The sequence below is a fragment of the Notolabrus celidotus genome, chromosome 20, assembly GCF_009762535.1.
Source record: "Notolabrus celidotus isolate fNotCel1 chromosome 20, fNotCel1.pri, whole genome shotgun sequence".
Classification (NCBI taxonomy): Eukaryota; Metazoa; Chordata; class Actinopteri; order Labriformes; family Labridae; genus Notolabrus; species Notolabrus celidotus.
The window spans coordinates 3177021-3194872 of record NC_048291.1 but is presented as its reverse complement, the minus strand read 5'-3'; the positions used below and the strand labels follow the sequence as shown (position 1 = coordinate 3194872).

The window sequence follows — 17852 nt, the reverse complement described above, 5'->3', positions numbered from 1 at the left end:
AAAAAGGAAAACCATGACATGCTCCTCAAGGCCAACTGCTTTGATTTCACCTTCACCTCGCAGGAGAGCTCTCCTCGCTCGCCCCGCCCCCAAAATACCACAAGAATGTGTATGTGTGCGTGTGTGTGAATTCCGATCGACTCGGATGGAAAACACAGCTTGAGATGACAACTTTGGAGTGTGTGTACCTTGTCTCGACAAGCAAGTGCTATGCTGAGGTGGTGCACCCATGCCAAAGACAAAAAGACAAACCAGTTGAAAACAAATGTGACGACACCACAGGCAGTACTCAGCTTGTTAGTCACACTCTGAAAACCAGTGAAGAAGAGCTTCCATTAGAGTAACCGAACAGGGGTCGACTAATGATGAGTCTTTAGTGTGAATCTTAAAACTGAGGGGAACAAATCAGACCTTCTGACTTCTAAAGTCAATGGAAGCTCTGACCTTTAGGCTTGTGCAGATGAGAATGAATCTACTCTACCTGTGAGTGTTCAAAAGACTTAAGGAAACTTTAAGGGCTGCACTACAATCTGAAGTTGATAAGAGAAATCAAGTGATTTGAAAAACCTCTTTTTAAAAAGCTAAATAAAAATCCAGCTGCAGCCTGTTTTCTGAGAAATGTGCATTAAAGGGGAATTCTGCAGATTTCAGGGTCTGAATGACTAACAGGTACAAAGGGCTGTGGAATTCCCCCCGCTAGATTGCGACATAATCTTTCACTGCAGATGTACCCAATCCAAGTCAATCCAAAGGACTTGTTATGAAAAGTGTCTGACAGCATTACAGAAACCATCCGTTCAGCGATTTTTAATCGAGAAGATCCTTTATCGCTCTTCTTCCCGCCACCAAGTCATGTATTTAAAGCTGCTGTTGGTAGAAATGGTGTAAAAAAAACGTTACTTTTTTTGTGCTGGGTTTGGAGAAAAGGTTATAACACCAATCAGTACTCATCTGTAAGTGAAGTAATTTGAGATTACGGTGAAATCTCTGTGTTTTCTAACGCCTTTGTATCAAGTATGTTATTAATCCCCTCGTTCCTGTTATCACGGACCAATCAGAGCTACTTCCCCGACCATCTGTCCTGATTGGTCGAGTGGCGGCCCCACTACGTCGCCCTGATTGGCCGGGAAGCCACTACTTCCTCATAGAACGTGCACAACGATCTTTTGTGGGCGGGGTTACCACAGTGTTGACATTCTAGATCTCTTTCTGAACTGATGTTTATATCACGACTACCAACAGCAGCTTTAACTCATATAAACAAACGCTGGTCTGTTGTGTGTGATAGGTTTCTATTTTAACATTTTTGGGTTCAAATAAAGCTCCTGATTGAGCTAGTTCAAGTTACGTGTGGCGTAACATCCGGTGGCGCCGCTCTGACTCATGTGCTGCCGCTTTTTCTTGTGTGTATTGTTACGGCAACCAAGCGGCAACCTCCGGTCTCAAACTATAAAGCCCATGCGGAAGTGTTATAAACTGCAGTTCATTGTGAATCCACTAGAGGCTGGCTGCAGAGACACCGGAAACCACATAGACACCAATTCAAAAAAGAGGATCTTTGCAGCATTAAAGGGGACATATCACGCTTTTTTCATCAACATATATTGGTCTAAGAGGTCCCCAAAACATGTCTTTAAAGTTTATGCTCAAAAAAACACTTTGAAATAAGATTTTGGTCTGCCTGAAAAGTCCTCTTCTTCATTCCTCATCAGAACAGTCTGTTTTCCCTCTGACCACGCCCCCTCAGGAAGTGGATGTGGCCTCGGCTCTCCAGCACGTTGATCTAATGTTTACATGTTGGCTGAATATACACGGCTGCTCAGAGATCGCGTTACTTCAACCCTCTGAATCTGATCCTGACAGAGAGGCGCCTGCAGCAGGACCTTTCTGAACCATTAGTCACAGATTTAGTGTTTCTTGTTGTTTTATTTGTCAGTATGTAGACGTGTGTCTTGGTACACAGCTACCAACATGTAGCTATGTGGCTATGCTAACTAGCGCTAGCACTTATCCATGATAAATAAAAATCATCCACTAGATCTTCAAATCTGCAGACGTGGGGAGTAAAACCGACCTCTGCCAGAAAGGCAGCAGGACCTTTTCTGAAGGATTGGTCACAGATTTAGTGTTTCTTGTTGTTTTATTTGTCAGTATGTCGACGTGTGTCTTGGTACACAGCTACAGCTACAGCTACAGCTATGAACATATAGCTATGTGGCTATGCTAATTAGCGCTAGCACTTATCCATGACAAATAAAAATCATCCACTAGATCTTCAAATCTGCAGACGTGGGGAGTCAAACCGACCTTTGTGTTTATTAAGACAGCCTACAACTAGCATGCCTCCCTCCTAAGCTCCTTGTTAGCACACATGTGTGCAGGGAATGAAAAACGGAGGAGGGGTTGAGTTGTATTTTATACAGTCTATGGGCTGAACAAGCTCTGAGCTCTGACTCCGTGACAGACCGGATATTGTTGTTACGTAACAAAAACACGGAAGTCTGAAACGGCTGGTTTCAGCACACATTTACAGAAAGGTGGAGAAATCAAAACAGAGGCAGAATGGATTCTTTTCATTTTGGGGGGGTTTGTAGACAGGGACACATATTTCAGGTAGAGAACCATTAAAAAGTCCATTTTGCATGATATGTCACCTTTAATAAACATGTTTACAGCCTGGTTCAAAAAACAGCTTGGCCCTAAGAAGCTAATCTCTCTATCAGCACACACTGTATGGGGGGTGAATTTTTTTCTAATGTGACGCTTCAGAAGATATTAAGATTAAGTTTTTGCCCAAATAAGGACATGACTTTTGACTCCCGGTCGGGAACACATAGCTGTTGGCTAAGAGGCTCAAACTCCTCCCCTTTACGTCACACTCTGCCTGGTTGAGTTCTGCATTTCCAATATGGCTGCCGCCGCCGACTGGCTTCAAAACAGCGCTCAGGAACAGATGGATGACAGATACTACGTCCATATTTTATACAGTCTAGGACAGAAACACTGTCCTGAGCACGGGTGTTATGGCTGTGGAGCTACAGGTGGGCGGGCCTTCCTGGTCACGTGACTAAGTGGCCAATGAGACGGGACCGCTGTGGTCTTGATTAGCTCGGGTAGACACCTGTTCAGCAGGCGAGAAGAGAAGAAGTTGTAGAAGACATTTTTTAGATGTTCTCCCCCCTTTGTTTCCCATTGTGTTGAGTTTTGTTGTGTGTTATATATGTTATTTAAAAAAAGCCATCGGGACATAAAGATCATTTCAACCAGTATAACAAAAAGTGTGTCTAAATCTGACGACCAACACCAGCTTTAATTAGATGAAATGAGATAACTCTGTGATGTTTTGTCAACAGGGTCTGAAATAACTTCCTCTTTAACATAAAGGTCTTAGTCTGTGTGGATCTTTCCTGTAATGTTGTCAGACACTTAAAATAGTAAAAACATAAGCTTGGGTTGGGCATACTTTGATAACTGGGCGTTATGTTTCAGCCACTACAGCCTGATTCAAGGCTGCAGGCTGAAGCTAATCCAAAACCTACACAATATGCACAAACAAATAATCCCAGGTGTATAAATACCAGTATTCCCCTTTAACAACTGGACTCTTTAGTGACTGGCACAAGCCTACGTGAACCCCTCAGAAGGTCTTGACGTGGATTAGTTGAGAGCAGCAGGACAGACTCCCCCATACCAGACTGTCAGGCGGAAACAAAGGGATGAGAACTGTTGGTGCTGAAGCAAAAGAGGTTTGGCTTACTTGGGGGAGCTCCAGACAGGTTTATCTGAAACCCTAGGAGGCGAGAAGACAGCTTTTACTTTCTTCATATTTCAGTTCCTCAGCTTGTTATTGTGTGTTCATCAGAGACTGCTTTGTTAGTGAGACTTCCTGAAACCACCACTGTCTGCAGTTCAAGTTGTTTTTGTTTTAATCAACGCTGCAAAAACCAGGACCGACAGGAATCCTGCAGCTTTTAGGGTGGACGTACAATCACAGAAATTGGCCTTGCTTTGATAGCATGTTGAACATAATGGGACAGGAGGGTTAAATGCATCATCTGCAGGGAGGGAGGGGGGAACATGCAGAAACAATGACCTGCAGGTGAAACATAACAGAAGTGGAAGTGATGATGGTTTGGAGGAAAAACTGTTGGACAGCTTGTTTGGAGATTTTCTCACCGTCAGTCAGCATCATGTCAGGAGTTAGGAATGATTAGTTAGCAGCAGTAAGGTAAAAGGTGAGATGTGGTCAGAGAGATAAGAGAAGAGCAGGGTTATACTGAGGCAGATTGCATTCACATGAGAAAAATAATCTCTGTTGTTCTGAATTAACGAGTCATTTATCTCAGAAATACGAGAAAAGTTTTTGTAAGTAATAAAAAAATAGCTGTTTTTCTTAATTAAGATATACCGCTTTAACAAGCCAATTAGGACCTCAAGGTAGGGCGATAGTTCAATAATGATAATTATTAAAATCGATAGAAATAAACATGTAATTACACCCCCCAACCACTAAAAAGGAAGGGGGCGCTAGTGAGCATTAACGCTAGTTGCCACCCAACATTACTCAGAAGAAGACTGCATTGAACAGCCAATCATGTCGCATGGTGAGAGGTAGGCGGGGCTTAAAGACCTTCGGAGTGGAGTGTAAACAGAGCTGAAACGAGCGACAGCGACACAGAAGGACACTCAAAACCGACCACCTCAAAGCAGAGTCGTTAGTCTGACACTGAGTCGACTCTGTGTTAACTTTTAACTTAATACACTTCATTAAATTTACTTTCAGGATGTGGGTAAAGGAAGAGCACAGAGACAACTTCTGCAACACGTTTAATGTCCACCGCGACCGTAGGACAACTGGACACTGAATAACCGTGATGCATTCACTGCACTGTGGGAAACAACATCACTCTGCCTGTGACCATCAGTAATCTTAAAGGTGACATATCACACTTTTTTCATCAACATATATTGGTCTAAGAGGTCCCCAAAACATGTCTTTAAAGTTTATGCTCAAAAAAACACTTTGAAATCAGATTTTGGTCTGCCTGAAAAGTCCTCTTCTTCATTCCTCATCAGAACAGGCTGTTTTCCCTCTGACCACGCCCCCTCCGGAAGTGGATGTGCCTCGGCTCTCCAGCACGTTGATCTAATGTTTACATGTTGGCTGAATATACACGGCTGCTCAGAGATCGCGTTACTTCAACCCTCTGAATCTGATCCTGAGAGGCTCCTGCAGCAGGACCTTTCTGAACGATTGGTCATAGATTTAGTGTTTCTTGTTGTTTTATTTATCAGTATGTAGACGTGTGTCTTGGTACACAGCTACGAACATGTAGCTATGTGGCTATGCTAACTAGCGCTAGCACTTATCCATGAAAGCTAAAAATCATCCACTAGATCTTCAAATCTGCAGACGTGGGGAGTAAAACCGACCTCTGCCAGAAAGGCAGGGGGACCTTTTCTGAAGGATTGGTCACAGATTTAGTGTTTCTTGTTGTTTTATTTGTCAGTATGTCGAAGTGTGTCTTGGTACACAGCTACAGCTAGGACATGTAGCTATGTAGCTATGCTAACTAGCGCTAGCACTTATCCATGATAAATAAAAATCCTCCACTAGATCTTCAAATCTGCAGACGTGGGGAGTAAAACCGACCTTTGTGTTTATTAAGACAGCCTACAACTAGCATGCCTCCCTCCTAAGCTCCTTGTTAGCACACATGTGTGCAGGTAATGAAAAACGGAGGAGGGGTTGAGTTGTATTTTATACAGTCTATGGGCTGAACAAGCTCCGAGCTCTGACTCCGTGACAGACCGGATATTGTTGTTACGTAACAAAAACACGGAAGTCTGAAACGGCTGGTTTCACACACATTTACAGAAAGGTGGAGAAATCAGAACAGGGGCAAAATGGATTTTTTTCATTCTCGGGGGGTTTGTAGACAGGGACACATATTTCAGGTAGAGAACCATTAAAAAGTCCATTTTGCATGATGTGTCACCTTTAAAGGGGAGAGCACTACTCAAAACAATACTCGAAACTGATACACAGAATTCAACTTGATATATATTTGTTGTAGATTTAAATCAAATAATGCAAACCATCTCAACCTGAGAAAAATAAGAATATAGAAACTAAAACTTCCCTAAAGACCTGCTTCCTGTTAGCACTGTCTGAAATGATGGATTCAAGGAGCTTATCAGAAAACCAAATCCACACACAAGCTAACAAACTGTCTGGTTTCTTCAACTTTCACTCAGGATCAAAAACCTGCCTTTAAATTTAAAATAAATAATGATTTGATATTTATCATGATAACATAATTTTCAATATCGCCCAGCTCTACCTCAAGGCCACACAAGGAAGTATAGATGCCCCTGTTGTTCAGTTTAATCCGGTTTTATTTTGCTTTGGGTTTCAAACATTGGGAGATACTCGTGTCTCTAGCTAGTACATAGATGGTTTTGCTAGCTTGTCAACATTGCACAGGCACTTTTTGGACTTTGCAGCTGTTGATTTTCAGGTAGGTCTCCCAATAACTCGTTAATTCAGAAAAAGAGAGCAGATTTTGTTTTTTCACGTGAATGTAATACGCTTCCGTAGGATTACACAAAATACTTCCTAAATCATGATTAGAACATCAAATCAAAACATTTCAACCCTGAGTTATAACTTTAAATATCATTAATGTCAACATCGAATAAATAAAAGCCCTGCTTTCATATGAGAGTAAGAAACATATACATTGAACATGCTTTGAAATCCAATAATAGAAATGATTCAAACATTAAATCAACCAAACTCTACAGAGCCCCTGAAGTCCCAACAAGAAATATTCTTTATCCTGTGCGCACAAGATAATCAGAACCTCTCCAGCTAGTCCAGATGTGTATAGTCAACATAAAGCCAAACGGAGGACATTAATTCATTTAATCAAGTTGTATTTGATATCATAGCTGCTCTTATTACCCGGCTTTCTTACTGAGCTTCTGGTCGTGTGAGATGCTTGATTCTGATTGGTCAAAACCCTTTGACCACGGTTATTAACTTTCACTAACATGAGCATTATCACGATAAATATCAAATCATTATTTCATTTAAATTTAAAGGCAGATTTTTGCTCCTGAGTGAAAGTTGAAGACGGTTTGTTAGCTTGTGTCTGAATTTAGATTTCTGATAAGATGTGTGTGTTTTCTTTCGTTTCAGCTGTGTTCACATTCCCCTCCAAACGTCATTAAGCCCCGCCTACCTCTCACCCTGCAACATGATTGGCTGTTCAATGACATCTTCTTCTTCTGCCTTATGTTGGGTGGCAACTAGCATATAAGGCTCATTAGCGCCCCCTCCCTTTCCAGTGGTTGAGGGGTGTAATTACAGGTTTATGAATCTCAAACTTTTATTGAAAATGTGTTATATTTATTTATTTATTAGCGATGGGCATTTCAAGCTCGAGCCACCTGTCCCATTAACGGCCCGTTTGTGTGGCAGTAACATTAACCAGCAGCAGGACGAGGTGCTGACAGTAGCGAGCACTGACAGCGCCCGTCTCCATCTTTACGGCGGTGTTTCTGTGACGCGGCGTGGCGTGTGTGTTTACATTTTACAGTCATGCTCAGTCTGTGGAAATACGTGCGTAGTAGTGTGAGATTCACAAATGGGGAAAATTGCTGCGACTGTTGCTTATTAAGGCCGGAGCACCGCTGGTGGCGAAGGCCCTGTTGTAACCCTAAGGATTGTTCTTTCTCCCGCCACTTAAAACGCATTTTTGGACCCCTGAACGTGAATGAAAGGGTGGATATTTTTGCGCACTCATCGGGTCTGGTAATAACTTGCAAAAAAATTCTCAGTAGCGCCCCCTAGAGGTAAAAAAAAACACCCTATGCATAGAGTTTTTTTGAGCTACATGCATGAAAAGCTCTATGCATATTCATGGCATCAGGACGCACAATAAAGTCTCTTGCACCCATATCTGAAACTCAACAGGAAGAGCGCCACCTAGCTTTGAACATGAAAAATGGGGCCAAAATGAGCTTTTCTCTGATTCAGTCCAAACTAGGCACATTCTATAGTAAACCCATTGACGATTAAGTCAAAGTAAAGGCATTCCGTTCAGACGAAAGATGTGGGCGTGTCAGACTTTGGGGCGGGGCATCAAAAAAAAAATGTTGGAAAATTGATTTTTGTGACTTTAAAATGCACGTAATCTCACCTCATCCAACACACTCATCAATCCTGGGGAAAATTGCGACATTTTATGGGTTTCGCCAAAAAAGTTGAAAAAATGTGCTCACTAGCGCCCCCTACAGTTTTCAAAAACCCCTCCCCATAGAGGTTATTTTGAGCTACATGCTTGAAAATCAATACGCATATTCATGGCATCAGGATGCACAAAAAAGCCTCCTACATCCATATCCCAAACTCAACAGGAAGAGCGCCACCTAGCTTTGAACATGAAAAATGGCGTCCAAATAAGGGTGCATACTTTCTTTATCTTCTCCGAGGGCTTTTCTCCGTTTCAGTCCAAACCAAGGGCAACCTATAGTAGACACCTTGACGATTCAAAACTGTTCAAAGAATTCCGTTCAGACTAAAATTGTGGGCGTGGCACACTGTCAAGTTTGGAGGTTTTCTTGGCAATCTGCCAAAAACTTGGAACATTTGCACCACCTAAGGCTGCATATGCTCTCAGATCTTGCTTTCGCATCGTGTGGTGGCAAATATCAGGCGGCGGTTTACATGTGGCGGTGGCTCGCGCAGGTGTGCGAGGGCCCGTTCATCGACGCTTGCGGCTTTAATGTTTTCTTCTTCTTCTGTTATTTAATGCGGTTAGCAAACAGCTTTAAGACGCTCTGTAGCCACCGTCTGGTAGGAATACCGTATTACAACCAGGCACCTGTAAAAACTATGGAAAATTACACTTTTAAAATGAGGAAATATTCAAAGTAGCTCTTTGATTTGTACAAAGTGAACCAATATTTGAATATTCGAAAATCATTGCCCATCTCTAATATTTATATTGAGAAAAATACTATCACGATAATTATCGTTATTGAATTATCGCCCAGCCCTACACACAGTATAAAAAATATTTCTGGGGGACTTCAGGGTTCTCCCTAAAACTCCTTTCTGTGTTATTGTAAACATTATAATATGGCAAGTTTACACCAGCAGCTTTTATTAAAGCTTTCACAAACATTATCCAGATTATACTTCATTTAGAGGAAACCCAAATCTACATTTTACCTCCCAGAAGTTTTCAACTTTGAATCAAAATGAAACATTTATCTTTTGTCCTGATTAAAGAATGTTTAACTCTACCGAGTCAGTAAAATGTGTAGCTACCTGTTTCACTCTGACATCTCCAGCAGGTGTTGGACTCTGAAAATTAAAATGAGACAAAAACAAAAACACAGCACTGTTATCAGTTTGTATTTACTTCAGTTGTGTTGGGGAAGAGGAGAAACACGAGCCGTACAGAACATCACAGCAGCACCATAAAAACAGGAACATACATGTATTCACTTGTGTGTGATGAAGTAGTAAAGAATGGGAGGAAGCAAACCAGACTTCAACATCAAATCCATCCACTCACTTTGCTTCTGCATGCTTCCAATCAATAACACCTAATGCAACATCACTTCTCGTATTTCTGGACTCATCGAGGTGTTTTGGTAAATTCTGCACATGTAGCACAAACGGCTCTCACTCCAGAGGAATGTATTGCATTTGTGTGGAAGTGGAAGAAGAAGGACGCCTTATTTAGAGATAACAGACATCATGCATGTCAGGGGGGGCTGGGCAGATTACACCTCTGCAGGATGACGGGTCTTTACGGTTTCACTGGTTCCAAACAGAGAGATTTTAGAAGTGCATGTGCAGATATGGAGTTTGGTGTTCATTTTCCTCAGATCAAAGAATACAGTGACAAGTAAAATCTAATGCATCATAAAAATACAGGAATACAGAAACACATGGAGGAAACATACACACTTCTGGGTGTGGTAGAAACTTGGGATTCGTTTTTAAAGGTGACATATTCTGCTCTTTTTCATCAACATATATTGGTCTAAGAGGTCCCCAAAACATGTCTTTAAAGTTTATGCTCAAAAAAACACTTTGAAATCAGATTTTGGCATGCCTGAAAAACCCTCTTCTTCAGTCCTCCTCAGAACACTCTGTTTTCTCTCTGACCACGCCCCCTCAGGAAGTGGGTGTGGCCTCGGCTGTCCAGCATATAGATCTAATGTTTACATGTTGGCTGAATATACGCGGCTGCTCACAGACCCGCGTTACTTCAACTCTCTGAATCTGATCCTGACGGAGAGGCGCCTGCAGCAGGACCTTTCTGAAGGATTGGTCACAGATTTAGTGTTTCTTGTTGTTTTACTTGTCAGTATGTCGACGTGTGTCTTGGTACACAGCTACAGCTACGACTTGTAGGTATGTAGCTATGCTAACTAGCGCTAGCACTTATCCATGATAAATAAAAGTCATCCACTAGATCTTCAAATCTGCAGACGTGGGGAGTAAAACCGACCTCTGTGTTTATTAAGACAGCCTACAACTAGCATGCCTCCCTCCTAAGCTCCTTGTTAGCACACATTTGTGCAGCTAATGAAAAACAGAGGAGGGATTCAGCATTATTTTATACAGTCTATGGGCTGAACAAGCGCCGAGCTCTGACTCTGTGACAGACCGGATGGCGTTGTGACGTAACAAAAACACTGAAAACTGAAACGGCTCATTTCAGCACACATTTACAGAAAGGTGGAGAAATCAGAACAGGGGCAGAATGGATTCTTTTCATTTTCAGGGGGTTTGCAGACAGGGACACATATTTCAGGTAGAGAACCATTAAAAAGTCTTTTTGGATGCATCTTGGATTCAGAAACATGTTTACAAACACAGATAATGTGCAATGCATGAAAACCTGCAGGCAGACCAAATAATCTGTTATTTGAGCTTAAAATGCATGCTTTAATATTTGTGTATTTACCGCATTCATCATTAATATCTCAATATTGAACAATATTATTGCATTTCTTTATTACACGGTGCAGGCCAAAGAGAGATGAGAAAAGTTAAGTCTATTTTTAAAGAGATTGTGCACATAAGACACCATGTTTATTCATTAGCTTTTAATTGCCCCTAACCACACTGGCTCACATACTCACTGCACTGTTAATTGTATTTCTGGTCATTACTGATGTTATTATTACTGTTAATTTCATTTTCATTTCTTCTTTCCCTCTCTCTCTCCCTCTGTTTGTGTGATTTTTACTTTTCATTTTCTCTTTCTGTTCCTCCTTTTCTGTTGTAAAGCACTTTTGGATCAGCTGTGTTGTGTGTTAAGTGCTATATAAATAAAGTTGATTTGATTTGAGTTATATGTAATCATTTCCTGTATTTTTTCCAGATTTCAATGAATATTAAACATATATTTCCCGGTCATTTTTGCTGCCTTTGATAGGAACTTTGTATTTTGTAACTGTAAAAATGCTCTTGAAATGCAGATTATTAATTTATAAAGTCAAGAAACATCTTATTTTTGGTGACTTTACTGCAGATTATTCCCATCTTTTATCCTTATCCTGTACATACTGTAAAAACAATGCAAAAAATAATGTAAATCTCCTGTAATCACTTTGCATTACTGTACTGTATAGTCTAATGCAGGGGTTCCCAAACTTTTCACCCCTTCAAATATAGGTGCATAAGACTTGGGACCCCCACTGTCCCTCAAAGTGATTGAATGTGGCTTCATTTAGCTGGTCTGCAGGAAATGACCCTACCTATAAGAGCATGTGTCTGTGTTTCCTGTGCTGTTATGAATCAACCTGCTGCTACTGATGCTTTAGATAATTACCTGATCACTAACTCTAAACTTAGGAGTCATCTGGCAACAAAGAAAGGCAGAAAACTCATTACATTTTACATTTTCAAGGTTTTATTTCAAGTTTAGCGACTGTTTCTGTAGATGAATTTTTTACTATAATGGGTAAAATGTACTATTTTTAGATGACTTAAAAGAAAAAAACATTCTGGAAGACATCTCATGACCCCCAGTTTGTGTCTCGTTGATTACTCTGAATATTCAGTATTATTCATTTAATTTACTGCTAAATCATTTCTGGTTAGATGCAATCTATATTTCATTGCTTGTACCTGTGACATGCCCAATGACAATCAATTGAATCTGATCTAATCTTAAAACAATTAAAAATACATTTGGAAATTTACACTGACCTGAAATTAAATCATTCTGGATATTAAATCGAATTTGTTGCTGTTGTTTTAATTATTATAAAAAAAAATTGTATTTAAAATCTAGTTAGATATTTACATGGTGCAGGTCAATGAGAGAAGTTTGTTTTGTTTGAGGGAATAAAAAACCGTAAAGTCACATTTTTAAAGAGCCGATTGTTCACTTTTAATTATGTATGTACATTAAAAACATAACATGTTTATATGTAATAATTTCCTGTATTTTTTCAAGATTTAAATTAATATTAAACGTATGTTTCTTGGTAATTTTAACTGGAAAAAATAAATGGATTATGACTATTTAAATCAAAATGTTATGTTATTGTTTTGGTATTTTATTTTATTTTACTTGTGCTTTTTATATCCTTTGGTTTTCATTTATACATTATTAATTTGTTGCTGTTGTTTTAATTATTTTATATTTTTTGTAGTTAAAATCTAGTTAGATATTAAGATGGTGCAAGCCAATGAGAGAAGTTTGTTTTGTTTGAGGGAATAAAAAACCTTAAAATCACATTTTTAAAGAGCCGATTGTTCACTTTTAATTATGTATGTACATTAAAAACACAACATGTTTATATGTAATAATTTCCTGTATTTTTTCCAGAATTGAAAGAATATTAAAAGTATGTTTCCCTGTAATTTGTGTTAGAAAAAAATTGAATTATTACTATTTAAATCTAATTTTTCTGTTACTGTTTTGGTATTTTATTTCACTTGTGTGTGTATATACATGATTTAGTTTTTTGTGTGTTAATTTGAGGCATGGATAATAATGTCTCAAACTTTTGCAATTTGTATGTGGAAAAAGAAAAAAAACACAATGAAGAGATTTGAAAAAAAAATAATAATAATTGGATAATTTACACTGACCTGAAACTAAATCATTCTGGATATTAAATAGAATTTGTCGCTGTTGTTTAATTATTATATATTTTTTGTAGTTAAAATCTAGTTAGATATTTACATGGTGCAGGCCAATGAGAGAAGTTTGTTTTGTTTGAGGGGAAAAAACCTTAAAGTCACATTTTTAATGAGATGATTGTTCATTTTTTAATTATGTATGTACATTAAAAACACAACATGTTTATATGTAATAATTTCCTGTATTTTTTCAAGGTTTTAATGAATATTAAATGTATGTTTCTTGGTTATTTTAACTGGAAAAAATAAATGGATTATGACTATTTAAATCAAAATGTTATGTTATTGTTTTGGTATTTTATTTTATTTTACTTGTGTTTTTTATATCCTTTGGTTTTCATTTATACATTATTAATTTGTTGCTGTTGTTTTAATTATTTTATATTTTTTGTAGTTAAAATCTAGTTAGATATTTACATGGTGCAGGCCAATGAGAGAAGTTTGTTTTGTTTGAGGGAATAAAAAACCTTAAAATCACATTTTTAAAGAGCCGATTGTTCACTTTTAATTATGTATGTACATTAAAAACACAACATGTTTATATGTAATAATTTCCTGTATTTTTTCAAGATTTAATTGAATATGAAACCTATTTTTCCCTGTATTTTTTGCTGGAAAGAAATTGAATTATTACTATTTAAATCTAATTTTTATGTTACTGTTTTGGTATTTTATTTTACTTGTGTGTGTATATACATGATCTAGTTTTTTGTGTGTTAATTTGAGGCATGGATAATAATGTCTCAGACTTCTGCAATTTGTATGTGGAAAAAGACAAAAAACACAATAAAGAGATTTAAAAAAATATATAATAATAATTGGATAATTTACACTGACCTGAAACTAAATCATTCTGGATCTTACATCGAATTTGTCGCTGTTGTTTTAATTATTATAATTATTATTTTGTAGATAAAATCTAGTTAGATAACATTTTCTCATTGCTGCTTCCTGATTGTCTTGCTCCATGTATTTTATGTCCATGGACACTTTTTTAAAGCCTGTCATATCATGTAGCTTTTAGTCATTTTTACTGGTATGGTGCTATTTGTACTTTTCTTTTCTTCTCTTTTGTGTTTGTTTGTTTGTTTTGTTTTGGTTTCTCCTCTACCTTCTTATTTTGATTTTATTTTACTCTTTTTTATCTTTGTTTAATCTTGATCTTTTTAGGGACATCTGTTAAGGGACTACTAAACTAGCCTTTTGGCTAACTCTAACATATTTACAGAAATGTTAATTATCAATATGCATGGTCCTTTTAAATAATACATAATAAATAAAAATAAATTGGATCATTAAATACAGTGTATTTGCTGAAAACCACAGAATATATCTTGGTTTATTCTCTAAAGCTTGTTATTACATGTCGTTATAACAATAAGAAATAATTCATGTCCCATTTGATGAATAATTAAGAACCAGTTTGTTCCTGTGGGGCTCTTTCTCCTGAGCTGGAGCCTCCTCCTCCTGAAAGCTAGCTCTGCTAACATTAACCTTCATGCAGCAGCCTGAGTGAGCTCCAGCAGCTCCAGCAGCTCATACCACCACCACCACCACCCCCCCGCCCCGTTATCTGCACTCACCCTGCAGGCTGCTCATCGTGGTGATGTGCTGGGACTGGGACTGGTGCATGAGAAGGTTCGCTGCGGGTCCTGAAGAGCTGATGCTGCTGCTGCTGCTGCTGCTGCTGCTGCTGCTGTTGTTGTGGCTGCTCGGTGTTGTTGAGTTGTTCGGACTGGGAGTCGCCATTGTTGTGTGTTTGAATTCCATCAGCAGCGCCGGGGCTGCAATGCAGATACTCGGAGATCAGCTTCACCCTTCCCTCCCTGCCTGACTGATCTCTGCCTCCCCTGGTAAAAACAGGCGAGGGGACACTAACACACACACACACACACAGAGAGAGAGAGAGAGAGAGAGCGCGTGATGTGTTAGATTCTGAGTGTGTTGTTAAAGAGGCTGAGGCTCCGTTTAAAGCTACCTGTGTAGGAACGGGTTCACAAAAACAAACCTCCAGCTAGGCTAAGCTAACTAAGCTAGCTAGCTGTACGAGCCAAGAAGCTTCACGTCCCGCAATCAGCTGACCGAGTGACACTGACTGTCAACACCCACAAACACCCACATACACACACAGAAACACACACACACACACAGAAACACACACACACACACACAGAGGCCCGGAGACAGCACCAAGCTGACGGGGGTGATAGGGAGTCACCGGATATTGCGTCATACGTACTACAAAATAAAACTAATGTTATTTATTGGGCACACATTTGATGATGAATTAAAATGAGCATAATTAGGATGTACTCCTTAGAGTGGTGCAACATTTTGAGTTGTGAACAAAGATTTTATGAAATTTCTATTTTTTTATTTTTTTTATCAGTTAACCTTTATTCAAAGAAGAAGAATTATCAATCAATATTTATTTATAAAGCGCCAAATCACAACAAACGTTATCTCAAGAGGAGGTCTAGACCACTCTATGTCAATATATATCTATTATGCAATTATTGATGTTGATTTATTTAATTGTCCCGTGTTTTATTTTTTTTTATTTTGTTGTTTTTTTTGTGTACATGTGTGTAATGTTAAATGTATATAAAAAAAATATACAAAAAATATATAATGCAATAAAACAATAAAATACTTTTTCAGGAAGACTTCATGAGGTCAAATACAAGTGGTAACCTCCTGTCTGAAACTATGAAGCCCATGTGGAAGTGTTATAAACTGAAACCACATACACACCCATTCAAAAAAAGACGATCTTTGCAGCATTAATAAACATGTTTACAGCCTGGTACAAAAAAACGGCTTGGCTCTACGTAGATAATTTGTCTATCGGCACACACTGTACTGAAAGTGCATTTTTTTTTCTAACGCGACGGTTCATTAAGATTACGAGTTTTTGCCCAAATAAGGACATGACTGACTTTGCTATCGGTCGGGAACCAAGGGTGCACCTCGCTCGGCTGGTGGTGAAGCTTTCAGCAGTGTGTCTGCCCCCTGTTGGCTGGCTGCAGTATAGGTCAAAAAATCTGTCACAGTCATACTTTAAAAAATAAATACACGTGGTACGAATGTTCCTCCCATCCGTATGCTGTGGTGATATGTAGTTTGTATTTTACTGTTTTGTGTTCAAGGCCTCTTTTTCCTGAAAAGTTTCTTCTTCGTTAGTTATTAGAGGTTAAAGAACGGGGTTTAACTTCCTTGTTTCCTTTGATTCACAGCCGCCGTAAAGTGAAGCTTCAAAGGACACACAGCGTCTTGTGACGCTACGCGTAACGCAGGCTCTGGCTGCAAAATGGCAGCGCTCAGGAGCGAGATTTTTTGGCTTCAGAACTGTACAACGGGAAGAGGCGGAGCAACGCTGTCCATTTTTATTTACAGTCTATGACGGGAACACATGTTGGCTAAGCGGTTCAAACCCCGCCTCTTTACGTCACACTCTGCCTTGTTGAGTTCCTCATTTCCAATATGGCTGCCGCCGTCCATTGGCTTCAAAACAGCGCTCAGGAACAGATGGGTGACGTCACGGATACTGCGTCCATTGTTTATACAATCTATGGCACCGAGCAAGCGGCAACCTGCGGTCTAAAAACATGAGTCCAATGTGGAAGTGCTAAAAACTGCATCTCATCGAGGACCTACTTGAGGCTGGCACCAGAAGTACTAGAAACCACATACACACCAATTCAAAAAAGCCGATCTTTACAGCAGAAATAAACATGTTTACAGCCTGGATAAAAATAATGAGTGTAGTCTGGATTGCTCATTTCTGGTTTGGAATTTTTTCCAACGCGGCAATTTCGAAGTTATTTAGATTGCGAGTCTTCCAATGAGAGGCACAGCTGACTTGATTGACAGGCGGGAACACTGTAGCTGTTGGCTAGGAGGCTCAAAGCCCGCCTCTTTACGTCACAATCGCTCGACAGAGGCAATATGGCTGCCGCCGCCGATTGGCCTCAAAACAGCGCTTCAGAAACAGATGGGTGACGTCACGGAGACTACGTCTAGTCAGTGTCTTGTCTCACCCTTTTCCCCATAACAACCTGCTAACCATACAATACCCCTTACTCAGCAGTCAGAGAGTCAGTATGAAGAAGAGATGATGGAGATGATGATGATGGCATTTGGGATGCACATTTTTTGTGTGCCTTCTTACCTGACACATTTTTGGAACACAGATATTTCCCAGGGTTCAACTTTTGCAAATTTAAGAGGAGAATTCTAATTATTTTATAGCTGGATTGCAAAACACAAATGAACCATATCATAAAAACTTACTTCCAATAAGGATTTTATTTTGTAAGATATTACCGGAAGTTATCCTTTCATTGCAGTCGCATTGACGTCACTGCAGTCCTGGGAAGGTATGCTCGTTTTGTCAAACGCAGCAGCCAGTGTAGAAAACCTCATCAATTTAATCCAGTGTAGTCCCATATAATTCAATTGTTTTGGGATTTTTTTCCACATCAGATTATAAACCTGGCATAGAACTAATATATAAACATTTCAGTCATCAGATGAGTGTCCCTGTTTTTTTTCCTCATCGTTATGCAACCCGAAATCACCAAAATCAGTGATCCTATGCCTTTAATGAAGCTCAATGTGCATTAATCCACTTTAAAAATGAATGCATCAAATCATCACATTTGTG

The 17852-nt window shown here is 39.2% G+C and overlaps 1 protein-coding gene across 3 annotated transcripts in view; it reads right to left on the bottom strand.

Moving 5' to 3' along the window:
- Positions 1-15413, bottom strand: part of map2k4a (mitogen-activated protein kinase kinase 4a) — a 33992-nt gene extending 18579 nt beyond the window's left edge. Inside the window, exons 1-4 of one of the 3 annotated variants that reach the window (XM_034711347.1) lie at positions 15165-15365; positions 14770-15060; positions 9341-9376; positions 3758-3790 (exon numbers count right to left, since the gene is read on the bottom strand). In XM_034711347.1, coding sequence (XP_034567238.1) covers positions 3758-3790; positions 9341-9376; positions 14770-14956 — 256 coding nt within the window. In that variant the 5' untranslated portion in view covers positions 14957-15060; positions 15165-15365. Of the gene's footprint in view, positions 1-3757; positions 3791-9340; positions 9377-14769; positions 15061-15164 lie in introns of all 3 variants that reach the window. The other 2 variants (XM_034711348.1, XM_034711349.1) reach the window with 2 other exon arrangements.
- Between the last annotated feature and the right edge of the window lie 2439 nt (positions 15414-17852).